The 15,593-nt window shown below is 39.4% G+C and overlaps 1 protein-coding gene across 4 annotated transcripts in view; it reads left to right on the forward strand.

Annotated features, from left to right (window-relative positions):
* LOC119646219 overlaps positions 1–14,902 on the forward strand; it is a 237,516-nt gene extending 222,614 nt beyond the window's left edge. For all 4 annotated transcript variants that reach the window (XM_038046604.1, XM_038046601.1, XM_038046603.1 and 1 more), the window contains exon 6: positions 8,637–14,902. In XM_038046604.1, the coding sequence (XP_037902532.1) occupies positions 8,637–9,268 (632 nt within the window). In that variant the 3' untranslated portion in view covers positions 9,269–14,902. The remainder of the gene's footprint in view (positions 1–8,636) is intronic.
* The last annotated feature ends 691 nt before the right edge of the window (positions 14,903–15,593 follow it).

Here is a 15,593-nt window from a genome sequence, read left to right on the forward strand (position 1 = left end):
TCGATGCGTAATCTCTCCCACTTGTACCGACCGTCGTTAATAATTTTCCGGGCGAAATCCGAAGCTAAGCAACTTACAGTGGCTCCGGTATCAATCAGTCCTGAAACACGCTCACCCAAGACTGTGACATCCGCATACGGGCGAATGTCGTTATTGGGCCGACTCGTGAGAATGGCAGAGTAGTAAAGACGACGGTTGCGCATTATTCGCATCCAATATTGGCGTAAGCGAAGAGTTGAGCGCTTCGGTTTTTTCGTCGCCATCTCTGCTACTCCGAAGATCCGTTCTCTGGCCGCTTGATATTGTTGCAGTCTTACGTGCAACGGCCTCAGAACCGAAAGCATCGGTTTCCTTGAAATAATTGGTGGTGGGGTCAAATCCGGGTAGGTCATATCTATTTTGTCGGACCGCTTCAACACGGTAACTTTCGGAGTTACTGTGGAAGACGTTGTCGCAACGCCTGCGCAGTCACGTGCGTCCAATGCAGGAACGCCCTGATGACTGGGGCGGGGCTCTGGAACTCGACAGTTCGGACATACGGGCTTACGAGTGTTCGGGCGCCCGCAACCGAAACAAAAGACTTTGGGATCCTCCCAACAGTCTTCAAACAAATGTCCAATCTGCCGACAATTCCAGCAGACCAAGTCCAAATCACGATCTTGTATCTCAGACTGAGGATTTCCTGAGATGCTCTTTATGTCAACACCCTCTTCAGATTCAGCAGAATAGCTGTGTAATTGGTGAGAGAGCCTGCTTGAGAGACGCTCCTCTAAAATTTCGCTCTGCTGCACTAACTTACGCAGCTCGCGAACCGTACTAGCCGGAAAATAGAGAAGTTGCCTCTGAACGTCGGGTCTCAGCCCACGACGTAGCAACTCTACCAACTTGTCTTCCGTTAAAGAATTTTCTAGCCTATTTGCTAGCGAACGCACAGCTTTATAATAACTGTCGAAATCTTCGGATGGACCTTGCATGCGCTCCCTCATCAGCTCAAGGATATCCCAGTCATCTAGAGAATCCTTAAACTCATGGCGAAGAGCCTCACGAAAAGAGGTCCACTCGATTCGTCCGACAGACTGGTGGTAGTCCCAGTACCAATCTGCTGCTCTGTCTCTGAAAAGAGTGTGTACATAAGTACACAGCAGGCCAAAATCCCCCTGTAGGGTTGTGTTGGTCAAAGCCTCCACGCGGAACAAGAATTGGTTGATGGGCAAAGTTTTGTATGTGCCATCAAAAACCAAGTCCCAGGATGCCAAAATTGAATAAACACGATCCGCTGATTTAGTATTAAGCGGTCGTGCCTGGCATCCATACGGCGAATCGTCCTCGTCAGAGTCGGTAAAATCGTACATATAGTCGAGTCCGGATCTGTCGTCATGTCGTTGAAAGTTCTCGGATCCGGACCTGTCGTCAAGTCCGTAAAAATTGTTTTTATTATGTCCATTGTCACGTCTGTCTTCAAAACGCACTGCACGAGTTGAAGCAGGCTGATGTTGAGCTGCCTGATGCACTGAGTGCGTGTTCGGGTTCGAGTCTCGAAGCGGGACAAATTGCTCTCGAACCAATCCTTCAACTCGTGAAGCGTCCGTCGCCCTAGCATCCCGCGTGGAAGGATCAACCCAACCCACAGGATCTCTCCTCGCCGCCTCATGCCACCGTCAGTCGTCACGGCGTGCTGGCAGGTCAAGCTCAGCTGAGCTCCACTGACCTGGAGGTAGCGTGGAAGGAAGGCGATAAAGGTCGCGAGACCCGTGATCTCTTTGATGAGACATATCGTTATAGAAATTTAAAAAAAAATAAAATTGGAAACGACCAAAAGGAAGTCCAAGAAAAAGGAAAAAGAAAAAGGAAAAAGAAGCGAAAAGAAAAAAAACGAAATATATAAAAGAAAGCAAGAAAAAAAGTGAAACTTGTCGAATCAATCGAAAAGAAAAAAAAAAACAGCGAAAAATAAGAAAGAAACAAAAATGTATTACGAGGACTCCTCTCCTTCCAAATTTTCAACTCCATATTCAACTCCCGCAAAACTCTTGGATGACCAAAATGCCATCCCAACCTCATAAATTTCCTCATCTGTGTGCAGAACTTCCACACACAGTGTTTTCCAAGAAGAGACAACAATCGAGTTGCTCCCCGTCGCAGAATATTAAATAAAAGAACACAAGCAAAAAGGGAACGCGAGAATTCAATCTTCCTCGTCTGGAGTCAGAGAACAAAGTGAAGATGAATCATTGAGGACGGAATGGCACAGCATATAGCCGACTACCTCCGTATTCCATCAAGGATCCATCTCACCCGTCACTTCATCCCTACGAAGAAGAAAGAATATTTAACTTTCTTCAAAATTCCGAAACGAAGAGATAGTCGTTTCACATAAAGGTAGGGAAGGACACTCCTCAGAAGCTCGGACGGCAATACCTTTCAGCTTATAGCCGCAAAGGCCCGTAGATCCAGAGACTTCTGGGAGGCAATCACCTACGAGACGTAAAGTCTCAAGACAAACACAACAAACGACTAGCTCTTTTGGTATTCTACCAAGGATAGGGCAGGAAACTCTACGTTACAAGGTGGGAGAGGAAATTGAGGCTTAGGAACACTTGCTTCCGGGGAAAAAGGCGTGAAACCTAAAACTAGAAATCTGAAGACAAGTGTACGTGGAGCCTAGCCGGGAACAATATTGAGAATCTATTGATTCTCTATCCGACACCACCAAACGAAGTTGTGAGCCGGAATAGGCTATCTTCCACTTGATTCAGGAAACCTGTAAATAATAAATTATGCCTGAATCCAGGAAATGTTGGGCCCCACGTTGGGCGCCATTTGTAATGATAATTATGGAGATATGAGATCCAGTCGATCCCTTGAGTGGCCGATAACGACCTAGAGGGCAGAGCTATCCCAAAAAAAAACTAAACAATTTGGCAAAATTTGACCGTGAAGGTCCGCCCACGAAGATTGCAGCTCTATCAAAGCTCTCGGTCGACACGTTCTTGCACGCCTCTGTGCTAGCCAGGCTCGGGAATGTGGGGGGGTCCTTTGAGCGCTTTGATCCCTCACGCTTCATTACTAAAAATAACGTGTCTTTACCGGTGCGTGGGTCCGCACCGGATTTTAAAATCGAATTTCACGTAAGAATTCGCGACGGCCTATCGAATAAAACCAGAACGCGAGCTAAATTGGAAAATACAAATAATAAAAAAAAACGGCTCGACCGCGCGCGTGGAGCCGTTTGTCTCCGGACCCGAGTGCCGCGATCAAGTAGTGGAAAAACCACGACGGATCACCTTCCCGATTGCCGTCCCTTCCGCCTCAGATCTTGAACGAGGCGCGGCCGGTGAGGTTCCCACCCTTCCTCGACATCCTCCGGCCAGTTATTCTTTTTTAGAGGATGTCCCTTGTTATAAGAATCCCGCGGGAGTAAGGAGGAACTAAGGGAAGGAAGTCCTCAAACTACCTTTGATTATTCACCCATTAATGTATTTTTTTTTACGCTTATGATCATAATACAAAGAAAGAAATTATTACAACCAAGAAGAAATTAAAATAAAGTTAACTAAAAATGTAAATTTATGAAAAAGAAAATGAAAATAAAATAAGAGAAAAAAAAACAATAAATAACCAGAGTGTAATAATTACCAACGAAAAGGGAAATAAACTAAAAATCATACAAAAAAAAAGAAAAGAAAAGAAAATAAACAACCACTTACCCAAATGTCACTCCGAGCTCGGACCGATCCTTCGGGTACCTATTTCTTTGTTTGTCTTTGAATTCAAATTATTTAAAAACTAAAAAAAATATATATAGTCCTACGACACAAAACTAACGTTAGTTCACTTCTTCTTTAAGATTTCGTTCTTCATGCTTTTATGAGGAATTGTTTATACACAACGCGCAAATTTCGACACTAGACTTCTGCAAATTAGATATTAACTTCTTTTCGTTATGATTTCGTCTATTCCAATTGTTTTTCTTCTCTTTGTTTTAAACTCTGTACTTTATTCATGTATTAACGATTAAACGATTTGAATATAATCTCCGAATCTTCGTTTAAACTACACTTCCGATAGCACGATGTGGTGTTAATTTTCTCGGTCGGATTCTTTTATTTTGCTCGCGAAAATCTTCACTTTAGAATGAATCATCCTCTTCTTTATCCTCCGTCCTCACTCTTCTTTTTCCTCCTCCTCGGTTTCTTTTTCCCCTCAGTCTTGCTGCACCTTCCTTCCTCAATCCACCAGCCTTCTCCTCAAGATCAAAACTTGCTCATCCACCCAAAAGCTCCTCGAACCGCCGTCTTTCAGTTCTTCAAACAAACTCCCCGTTTTTCTCCTTCCCGCCAAAAACCTCCTCCCAGCAACATTCTCGCTGCCTTTGTTCGTGCACCGCTTCTATTCCCGCTACATAGCCTTTCTCACTCGCTAGGCAATGTTGCGGCAACATACGCATGCGCCTGCGGATGCGGCAAATCATTCCCCTCCTGTCAAGATCAATTCGCTTGAATACATTGAATAATGTGCAATCTGCGGCGAACTTTAAGGCAATTGCACACTATTAAATGCATTGTTTAAGCAATTTGATTAAGAAAGAGCCGAATGAAATTCCGCTCCCGTCGCGCAGCCGCGGTCACTACACAATGAAGGATACAGCCGAAATAACATCCAAATTGAGGGTACGGATTCGAGTGGTGGCCTTGTGGCCTTGTTGCCGAGGCAACAAGCAAACAATTAAATGTGAGTTACTGGGGAAATTTGAATGACCTCTGAATCTTGCCCTGAAAACAGAGCTGGCGGCGAAAAATAAAATCATGGCAATCAACACCTTCGCCATTCCCGTCTATAGAGCGAAAGAATTTTGAATTTTTCTTGGAGAAACAATCCTCTAATCAATTACATCAGGCTTCCGCCATGGCAGAAACTAAATTGTCTCCTTTCACTTTAAAAAGCAAAGAAAGCGATCTCATGTCGAATGTTACTTCAGTCTAACAGAGGATTGGCATATGGAAAGAGAAACCGATTCACATTCAAAAATTTGTTGCTGCCAGGCATTGATTTCGATGCCTGCACTAAATGATTGACTAATGGTGTGCTAGCTTATGAGACCGAATCATTCCTAACTTCCATCCAGGATAATTCCCAGATCTCAAATTCCAGTTGGGGGCTATGCAACTGTGAAAAGGAGACCACCCAGCACATAACATCCACTTGCAGGATGTTGACCAGTACCGAGTACATCAGCCGTCTGCAAGATTCTCCTTCAAAACGTTGCGTTGAAGTATAACTTACTGGCAAGCCACCATCCTTATTACAAGTACGCTCCACAGAGAATCTTAGTAAATGATTCTCAAGGATGAACGAGCGCGCTTTATAATCGGTATAGCCGCACTATTTGACCGGAACACTGTTACGGCTCCTTCGCGGACAATATGAAACAAACTTGGAAGCTACGAAAGAGCGAAGCTAACTGCTGGACAGCATTTGATCTGTACAGGGAGCGCACGTTCCATGAGAAAATGCGCAAATATTAGTCCACTTTCGCTGCCGGATTTGTTGTTGCATAATCGGTCCAGTCCGAGGCTCCTTTTGTGTCTTCGTAACAATTTGTTTTCCATATAGGATTGTTAGCGCTGCCCAACCCCCAATAGAGAGCACCAATTAATTAATTAATAATCATTGGCGCAACAACCCATATTAAATCAGGGGCTTGAAGGGTGGTAGAGGACTTCATTCAAGACCATCGTGGGGAGCCCTGGGGCCTAAGCTAGACAAGCGGAAATAAGGACGCCGGAATATGATAGTATCGCAATCAAAGCTTCTCAAACAGCAGTGTTCGCGAGAGGATTTGCTTGACGACTGAAAAGTGGGGAATTTCCGACACAGCCAAAGAAACAAAAGGTGGTACTCATTCCCCAGCCGCACAAACCCGTCCCACAGACCAATATGCCTTCTAAATAATACTGAAAAATTATTCAAATGAATAATCTACAGTAAATTGGCTGGTGGCAGTGGGATTTGTATCGTGTTTTGACGTCGTATACCAGTCGATTCAGCTGTGAATGAGTACCAGAGTCAAATCAGGGTTATAATCTCGGGCAAGCGCAATTCTGACCACATTGCCTCCTACAAGGTACTGTAATTTTGTAGTGTACCGTTATGGTCTTGAATGAAATACTCGAACGCACTTCAAGGCCCTGATCCAATTGGATTGTTGCGCCAACCATTATTATTATTATTACTGAAAGCAAAGTCTCTCTGAAAATCAGTTCAGTTTGACAAAGACGATATTTATGACCGAATGAGTAAAAAACCTCGAAATGAATAAATGCTGCATGATAGCAACACAAGAGTCCCTAGTTAGCGAGCCATTGATTACTAAGCAGAGAAATCTCACGACCACAAGGCACAATCTTAAACCATATCTGTAAGTGGAATGTATAACAAGAAAGTCATATGTGTAACACTGTGGCAATAATTCCGGAGAAATGAATAGCTATTATCAGAACGACATATGATGGCCCAAATGTTACGTTCTGCACCAAGGTAAAATCTTGCGGGATTTTGAGTCCTAAAGCGAGTCCGGCAAGGTTGCATCCTGTCACGGATATATTTATTATTATTATTTCTTCTTATTATTGGTGACGTTCTTCATGCTGCCTTGTCCGGAGGACGGGGAGGAACTCAATGGATGATCATATGTTTTCTCCACCTCGACCACACTGATGACGTCTGTTTGCTCTTTCACCACAAATGGCTCAGGATTTTAAATGAGAGTAGAGTTGTACTCAAGATAAACACCAACAAAACCGACGTTCTTAGTCTGACGGGTTATCGCACTCTCCCTATCTGCATTAATGGGCATAGAATAGAAAGCGTCGATCAATTTCAGGATGTTACCTGCCTCATTAACAGCGGTAGATTCGCTTTCACTGCCCTGTCTAAAATCTGGAAATGCAGTTATCCCAACACCAAGATCAAGTGGAGACTGTTCTGTGCTAGTGTTCTTTCTGTGTTGCGATTTGGGAGTAGCACACGGAAAGTGAACTGCGTCGTATCATCGGCTTGCACTAGCCTGACACTATCTCAAACAGTCCAACGCACTGTGATCGGAAGACAGAAGTGGCAGTGGATAGGTCACACATTAAAGAAGAGCGCACTTGCATTGCGGACTACGCAGTGGAATCTGCATGCCGGGATGGCTGACGAATGGATCTCCCGAAGGGCACTTAGTGCAGCACAGTAGAAGAGGAGTGCGACCGGGGGATGCTGTAGGGCATTTCTGGTAACCGGTAACGATGGCACGTAGGTGTGGTTGACGCGCTATACCCCACCAAGGAACTTGCATGTGGCGGCGAACCTTTCGACGGTCTTGTCAGGGACGTTAACGGTAGATTCCTTATCTCCAATTACTAAAATAAGAGATGAACGGAAGACTTTATCACAGTTTCAGTTATACAACAATCAATAAAGTTCACCTAGCGTAGGATCGAATGGCTAGTTACCGTGAAATGCAAATACGAATTGCTCCTTCCCTCACGTGGAATAAAGCTGCCTAGTTTGACGATCAAGCTGCGAAACCTTTCGGGGCGGTTCCTGCAAGTTTTACGGAGCGGCTATTTACACTTATCCGCAAATACTAAGAAACTGATATCTTTCCCAAAAAATAGTAAAAGGGGATAAGGGTCACCCGTTTTAAGTGCATCAATCGGAGAGGCGGTTCATTCTGCTGCCATACAGGGAATAACCAAAGCAATCGTAGAATGCATCAAAGAACACCTCAAAAGGTTGTTCGATAGAAAGCAATATGTTTTCCGCCCTACATCCCCCTGTACTAGCCATATTAAGACCCTTCGGATCATTATGAAGCAATGTTGGCAGTTGATTTACGTCGATTTCGAGAAAGTTTTCGATAGCATGGGCAGAGAATTTATCTGGAAGACTTCAGGCTGAACGAGTATTCAGGAGAAAGTAGTGGCTTCTATGAAGACACATGTTGCATCGAAATAAAATCTCAGAGGAATTTGAATTCCGAAGCGGAGTCCACCAGGCTTGCACTCTCTCGCCAATATTATTTATTCTGGTTCTCGGTGACGTTCTCCATGCTACTATTGGAGAACCTGGAGAGGTTCATAAGGGTCAGATTCCTGAGCGTTGATAAGAATGCGAAAAAGCAGTGAATAGATCGCATATTGAGAAGGAACGGCAAACGCGTTGCCGATTATGTCATAAATGCACTATCCCAAGATGGCCTATTAGTCGAATACCCGTTTATCATTGACTGACCGTATGACTTTATTTGCCTATTCATATCTTGTTCACTCTTTTATAGTGTATAAGGCATCCTCGCCGTCTATTAGTTGTTGCTGTTATTTTTCTTTCCCATATATTTTATTTGCCTTGAGACTGCATTTTCACTGCAAGTGATAAGGTTACCGCAGCGGAGACGAGCACAGAGCCGAACACAGCCCACCCATTACGACCGGGATTCTAACCCGGAACAACAAGATCGAGAGGCTAATGCTCTACCTCCTCTACCACCACGCGGTCAAACCATATTAGTTAATGAAATAACTTAACTTAATAAATAGAAAATGTTTTCACTCTCGTAATTTGTAAAGTAAACATCTTTTGTCCACTTTCAGACCACAACATCCTCGAAACGGGGGAACAGCTACGAAAATCAAATAATGGTCCACCAAATTGTTGTTATCGATATTGTGACACACCAGCTGATGGAATCTGTGCACACTGTGATCTATTTTATTCAAATCAGTCAAATCGCACAGGAAACACTACAGCATCTCAACACACCTCAACCTCACCCTCAGAATCATCATCGGCGTTGCGCCAACATCCGGAAAATCTAGATTTGAGTCGTTTGGTAGAGATTGATAATATCTACTACTACGATGACTACGACGATGCACCTTCCGAACCAGCAGCCAATTGCCAAACTGTTCAAAGTACAACTCCTACGTCATCTCATCCATGCACCATACCCTACTATGCATCATCGTCCATTAAACTAGGTTCAACATTAATGTCGTATCGATTTTTCATATTTTGGACGATTTTCTGGTGTTTATTAGTTAACATTTCAATTCCAATAAATTACGAATATTGTAATTGGACTAATTATAAAAAGCTTAACGTTTTGTTGTATCAACAACAACAACATGAATATGAGATTGATGAAAATACACAGCAAAAACAACAACTATTACAACATGCTGCAACAACGATGCGTGTCAGTCACATAGTGATGAGGTTATAGTCAATACAAAAACAATGCGATGAAGATAGTAGTGTAATAATGATTAGAATTATTATTATTTTATTTCTTGAAAAATATCAGATTGTACTGTTCTCAAAATTGAAGCAAAAAATTTATAGTATCTAGAGAAAAACAAATTCTATCTAAAACAAAATAAATAAGAACTAATGATGGAAGATATATAACTATTAGATAACTTCGAATGGATTTTTAGAGATGGACAGGAAGGCGGATTATGCATTTCGTTTCGGTTCTGCTTAGGTATATAACTTAGGGAAATAGAGCCGCAATGTATTGAGTGATTAGATGTTGAAAAGTGATAAATTTGAACAATAAAAATACGTATTTTTTGCAGATTACAGTGAGTTAAACTTGATGCATTCTTTCATCGAATCCATAATTATTTTAAAATTATTATATTTCTGGGAAACATACCAGTTAGGTATATTTATGACGATTTCCCCTTTCTGGTCCTGGTCCTGGACACGAGGCTAAAAACGAGCAGTAACAAAAATATGCATCTAAACCCCTCAATATATGCTCTATTTCCAACTTCTCTTATTTAAAACTATTAGATTTTCATTGAAATCAAACATGCCTATAAACAGAGTTTCCCGAAGTTGCTGCTGAAGCAAACTTTCTTTCGGAGAGATAACATTAATAAAGTTAACTAAAATGGTAGATTTTAGCGCTATTTCTTGTAAACGTTTCTAATTGTTCCCATCTAGTTTTAATTGTTATTTTCGTTAAAGAGCTAACCAATCAGTTATGAGAACTCATCTTTATCAAGCATGTGCTATTGTATTTGACATTAATTTCCCATCTTTCAAATTCCTACGTTAATTACATGAAATAAAGACACAACTTAGTAGGAGGGAAGGAAATTCGAATAATTTACTGATTCCGTCAATTTTTACAACAATTGCTGTTAATTATTCATTTAAGCGCGCGAAAGAGTAATAATAGAATAACAGATGGTAAAACTCAATACTTTTTTATTTACCGAAAAGAATTTTGTTCTACAGGGATAAATATACAAATTTCACACAAGCACTTTATAGATCAGGACTTGTTGAAGATTATGAACTTGTTTTCAAAAATAATTCATTTTGAAGGATATGCTATGAATTTATGTTATATTCTACATAGATTTATTCGTTGTTTGTAAATTTGAATGTTATCACTCGTATGAACGTAAAATGAAATATAACTTTAAAATGAATAAAAGAAAACTAAAGAAGTTTAGAGTTAAGAAAATACACACCATCTGAATTATATATGTAGTAGATAAAAAAATAGATGAAAGAAATATTTTCAATTCTCCTACTACAAATATAGTTTATTTGATATATTGAATAAAATGAAATTAATAAATATGATTACTTAGGACATAATAAAAATTATTAAATTTAAGAAAATTTAGATAAAATCAAGAAACAAGGAAAAACAACTAAAAGCAGGAAAATCACGAATATAATGCACTGTTGGAATTATTCTATGAACAACCAAAAAAAGTCAACTAAAAATGAATATAAAATGCATCTAAAGAATGAAAATAAAGTGAAAAAACTGAAAAATAAATGAAATTTATGGAAACTATTGTACTAAAAAGGAGAAGAAAAAGCTATTTTGAAAATGAAACCGTTCATTTTGATAAAGTATTTATTTCAGAATTATTTCTGTAGTTTCGAGGTGAGCACTTTACATGTACATGTGGCATATAAAGTTCTTTATATGTATTATTTATTTTTTTACACTTTCTGTTATGAAGTAATTTACTATCCCTAGATATATAATGAAATAGTTTATGAAATCATTTAGACTAAAAATAGTAATATCAAATTCACCGAAATAAATTTGAAATTATCGACGAAATAAAAACATATTTCCCAACGAAATTTGTCATAACAGGAACACCAGATTTTTATAAAGAACATTTCCGGTTGATTTCAGTACTCAATGCTTCCAAGTAGAAAACATCAAGAAATATGTATTTTAATTTTGAAAGTAATTCTTCAGCCAAATTAAATACTGTGTAAGTGGAATATAGGATGATATCATCCCAATGGAGAAAGTGAATAATAGAATAAATTTTTCCAATTAAAATGGAAATATAGACGAGCAAAGAAAAAGAAAGACCTTTAATACTGCCAACCTAGTTCATAAATGAAAAAGTAAAATGATTATAGATTTCAGAAAATAAGATAAAATATTTATAACGGATTGTGGTTAAACAAAAAAAAAATAAAATAGGTTCTTGGTTTTAAAGTTAAATAATAATTTTGGAAATTTGTTAGAATGACTGGTAATTTTTATTTATTTTTTATTGCTGTTTTATTCGATACAATTATTTTATATTAATTGCAAATTATGCGAACTAAAACAGCCATAAGTTTTATGGAATCAAATCAATGAGCTTTTGAGCATTCTATTTTACTAAAATGGCTTATGCTTAAAATGCTTATCTGCTCAATTAAGCACTCCTGAAATTCCAACAGAATTCCCCGAGCCCGAAAAATAAACGAAAATAATTATACATATCCTCAAAGAAGAGAATTAAAAGATATAAATTTACTAAAATCGTGCAAAAATCAACGAAAAAATTTTATGAATGGAACTGCATAATTTGTTTATACCAAAAAGATTTTGTAATATTAATTTTGTATACAACAAGCCTCATCAAATCTCAATAGCAAATTAGTCAAGTCAATGGGCTTTTACTGACACTGTGGCTTTTGAATTCCGATATACTTAATTAAGGGACGTACCATTTATCAGTCCCATAAGACTCTTCTTAGTAAGCTCCAAAAAAAATTTGCGAGAGCTTTGGTCCATATCGTCCCCAGCAGCACTCTAGACGGTGCCATTTCTTATGAATTCGCCCAGTATAGTTTTCTCAGCCTTCCTTTCTGAATGTCATGGTCAGAAGCCTTTCCCGATGGATTCTTGTCAATAAAATGCCGTTTCTTCTCCCTTTACGGTTAATCTAGTTAATCTGTTGCTCATTGCCTTTTAACCCAATATGCCGTGGAATCCACAATACCCATGACCTACTGTACGAGCCAAAAGCATAGGGTAGTTTCGACTGGTTATCCTGCTCGGTAAGCCAATTGGCATGGATGGAAAGTATTAGGATTTACAACGTTAGTGCTAATGTTCTCATCCAGGACATTCTCCACTGTTTTCAGTAAGGAGGCCGTCTGAAATATTTAGAATGAAAACGACATTTTCTGCCTTTAATGCAACATTCTCGTATTCGGCGATAAAATCCAGATTCAATATAAATACTCCGGAGCATTTAATTGAGAAGTCCTAAATATGTGCATCTCTTTGCATTAGTCATTGGTTTCGAGGCAAAAAGATCAGAAGAATGATATATAAATTGTGGAGTCTAAAAAGTAAGGATTATGATAAAGGAAATTTGCAGGCATTTTTCCATTTGGAAAGTAACAGTACTATGTACTGCACAAAAATATTCATCTCACTAGTGCTTCTCCACAGTAGGCATGCATTCCATTACAGTTGTTGAAAATTATAGTGTACGCCAGCTCCAGTCTTTTGCGTACGAGTTTGTAACGGTAAGAGGATAGCTTCTGCAAAAGTACCTTTCGGTCTGATATGTCCCAAACTCCAAGATTGCTTGTTAAGATTTCGATTTCGAAATTCTTTGCATTAATATCCTGCCAGCTATCGTTATTGGGGCTAGCCACTGAATGCGACCGAAATTCCCCATAATATTTGCCAGAAGATACCTTTTGATCAGCTTTTTTATCGTATCATGTTGGATTGTTTCAAGACAGGAATCGTCTTTACTGGGTTGCACATTAGGCCAAGCGCAGCAATCGCTTAGCTTTGCGGTATCTCATATAGTGCAGCCTCCTTGGATCCGAACGGTTCCGCCCGAAAAGTTGACCATTTACGCTGATTAAAGCTGCTGGACTCCAATATTTTAATCGTCTGTTTGATCAAAATCTTAGTCCCTTGCCTAGTCTCGGCTACATTCAGTAGCCGGCTGAAATAAAAATCATTTATTTGTCTTCCTGCTGCAAACAGATATCTCACTTTTTCATCCCTTGTCAGTTGATGCAGAGTTCAGACGGCCAAGCATGCAGAAGGCGTTTCGTTAAAAAAACTGCGGTTAGAAGGTACTCCTAAATTGACATACGATTTAGTAGTCTGTTCAAGCCAATGACTAAATTCTGGTCATCCAGAACATCTTCTAGTATGAACTAAAACTACTATCCTCCTGCAACTTAGATTAGCAGGCATCGCACGCTTCCAGATGATAGGGTGGGATCACTTGCCGCATAGCGCCTCGATAGATATTCTCTTGAAACGTTTTAGGATATGTTTATCGAAAACCAGGATTTTGAACCAGTTAGCTGCTTAAAATAAACTAATGTACTATTTCTGAGTTCCTCAGTTAAAAAAAATTGAGATTTCCTTTAAACAGCAACATGACGGCATATCTCCCACTACTGCACTTGAGTAAATGATTTCACATTCGTTCACTGACAGCTGGCCATTCTGTGTGTCATCGGTCTCGAACAAACATTTAAGAGCTCTGAGGAAGTCGTCTACCATGGAACTATTTCACACAAAATTCTGGTCTTTAGAGGAGTCAAGCCGTACTCCAGAACCACCAGAGATTTTCCCTTTTTTAGACAACGCTTAATAGTCTCACAGACTTCCAAACCTAGTATGATATAGGTATAAAATTTTCTGTTAGATTCTAGATTGATTAGTTCAAGCTAAGAAACCTAGTTTGACAATGCTTTCGTTTGGAAGCAGCGTGAACAACGAACTCAATACATATGCTTCCAACATTAGTTTGTAATTCCATTGAAAATTTTGTGATACAGCGATATTTACCAACTTTCGTATTTTTGCGGCATGTACACTACCGATTTCCCATATCAATAACAAGGTGTTCCTTTTTTAAACCACACCTGTTCGCAGGCTCCGTTTATAGCAACGAATCTTGCTATTACATTTTCTCGATTGTGTAGTTTTTTCTACTTCACCATCTACGACCATTTACAACTGACCGTCGTCCGGCAAACAAAGAGTGAATAGTCCCTCTTGCAAAGTTTACCGACTGCAGAAACTCCTTAGTAGCTTCTAAGGATTATTCTAAACAAAGTCTTCCTATCCAATTGCTCCAATGCTTGTTGTAAATCCCATCTTGCTCAAACCGCCAGCATAGCTTCTTTTATATAGATAATCGCGTCCAAATATTTGCTGGCTGCCTGCCAATCGTTGCCAAATCGTCCCTGCAGGATTAAAATTGCAGAATAGTAGTAATTTCTGCTTAACTGCAGATGCGACACAGCCTCTAACCGGCCTGCGAGGGATTATATTCAACATATTTAGTGAGAAATGAGCATATTATTGTAACTTGTACAGGTGATAACCACATCCTTTGAGCTAGGACAAATGTTAACAAATTGAATTTAGCAATAATGGCATGGGATCATTTTAGCAATTGACTAATCAAATTCATGACTATTTTAATTAAACGCCGTTCTAAGCTTATAGCGTACTGTTACGGTCTTGAATGATGTACTCTAGCACGCTTCAAGACCCCGACTAAAAAACAAAAAAAAAACAGTAAGCTCCTTTATGCTGCTATATAAATATGCTTAGCAATCTCAAAAGACGTTTTCATTTTAATGGATGCCTTGAGTGGAACGAACCATAACTCGAATCCGGGACAAAGATGTTGAGAGACTAGCGCGACCATAGCGCCGTTAACTTTTGGTCGGTGTTGGAGTACAATCTTCATTATGATTCCCTAGAAGCATAGATACTAAACCTTCTTCCCAAATATTTTTATATGAGCCACAGAGACCTCCAAACTTTATTTGTTTTGTAAAGTGTGGTTTTGGTTCGTTGAAATTGAAAAAAGCTCCGAAAAGTTTGCTTTTTTCTAAAATTTCTGTTCTTCGGCCAACTGGCGAATTATCTGTTGATATAAGTATGAATAAAGTGATTTATACTAGCGCTTTAAAATGGTCATATATTGTATTCAGGTTTAAGATTAATCATGAAAGCAAACAATTCACAAACAACCCAAACATGGCAGGCGTACATATTAATTCTAAAATTTCATTCAAATTTGATGTTGAGATTTGACTGAATGCTTTTTAGCGAGCCACTTTCCTGCAGACTAAACGAACAATTCTAACTTATATTTCTAATAAATATTTAATCACGACAACTTTTTGTATAAAGAAAGAAACCGAAATTTTTCTTAATCCAACCCACACATTTTAAAGTGAGAATCATGAAAAAAATCAATTTAAATTCCAAACATCCACTTACA

The sequence above is a fragment of the Hermetia illucens genome, chromosome 1, assembly GCF_905115235.1.
Source record: "Hermetia illucens chromosome 1, iHerIll2.2.curated.20191125, whole genome shotgun sequence".
In the NCBI taxonomy this organism is placed as follows: Eukaryota; Metazoa; Arthropoda; class Insecta; order Diptera; family Stratiomyidae; genus Hermetia; species Hermetia illucens.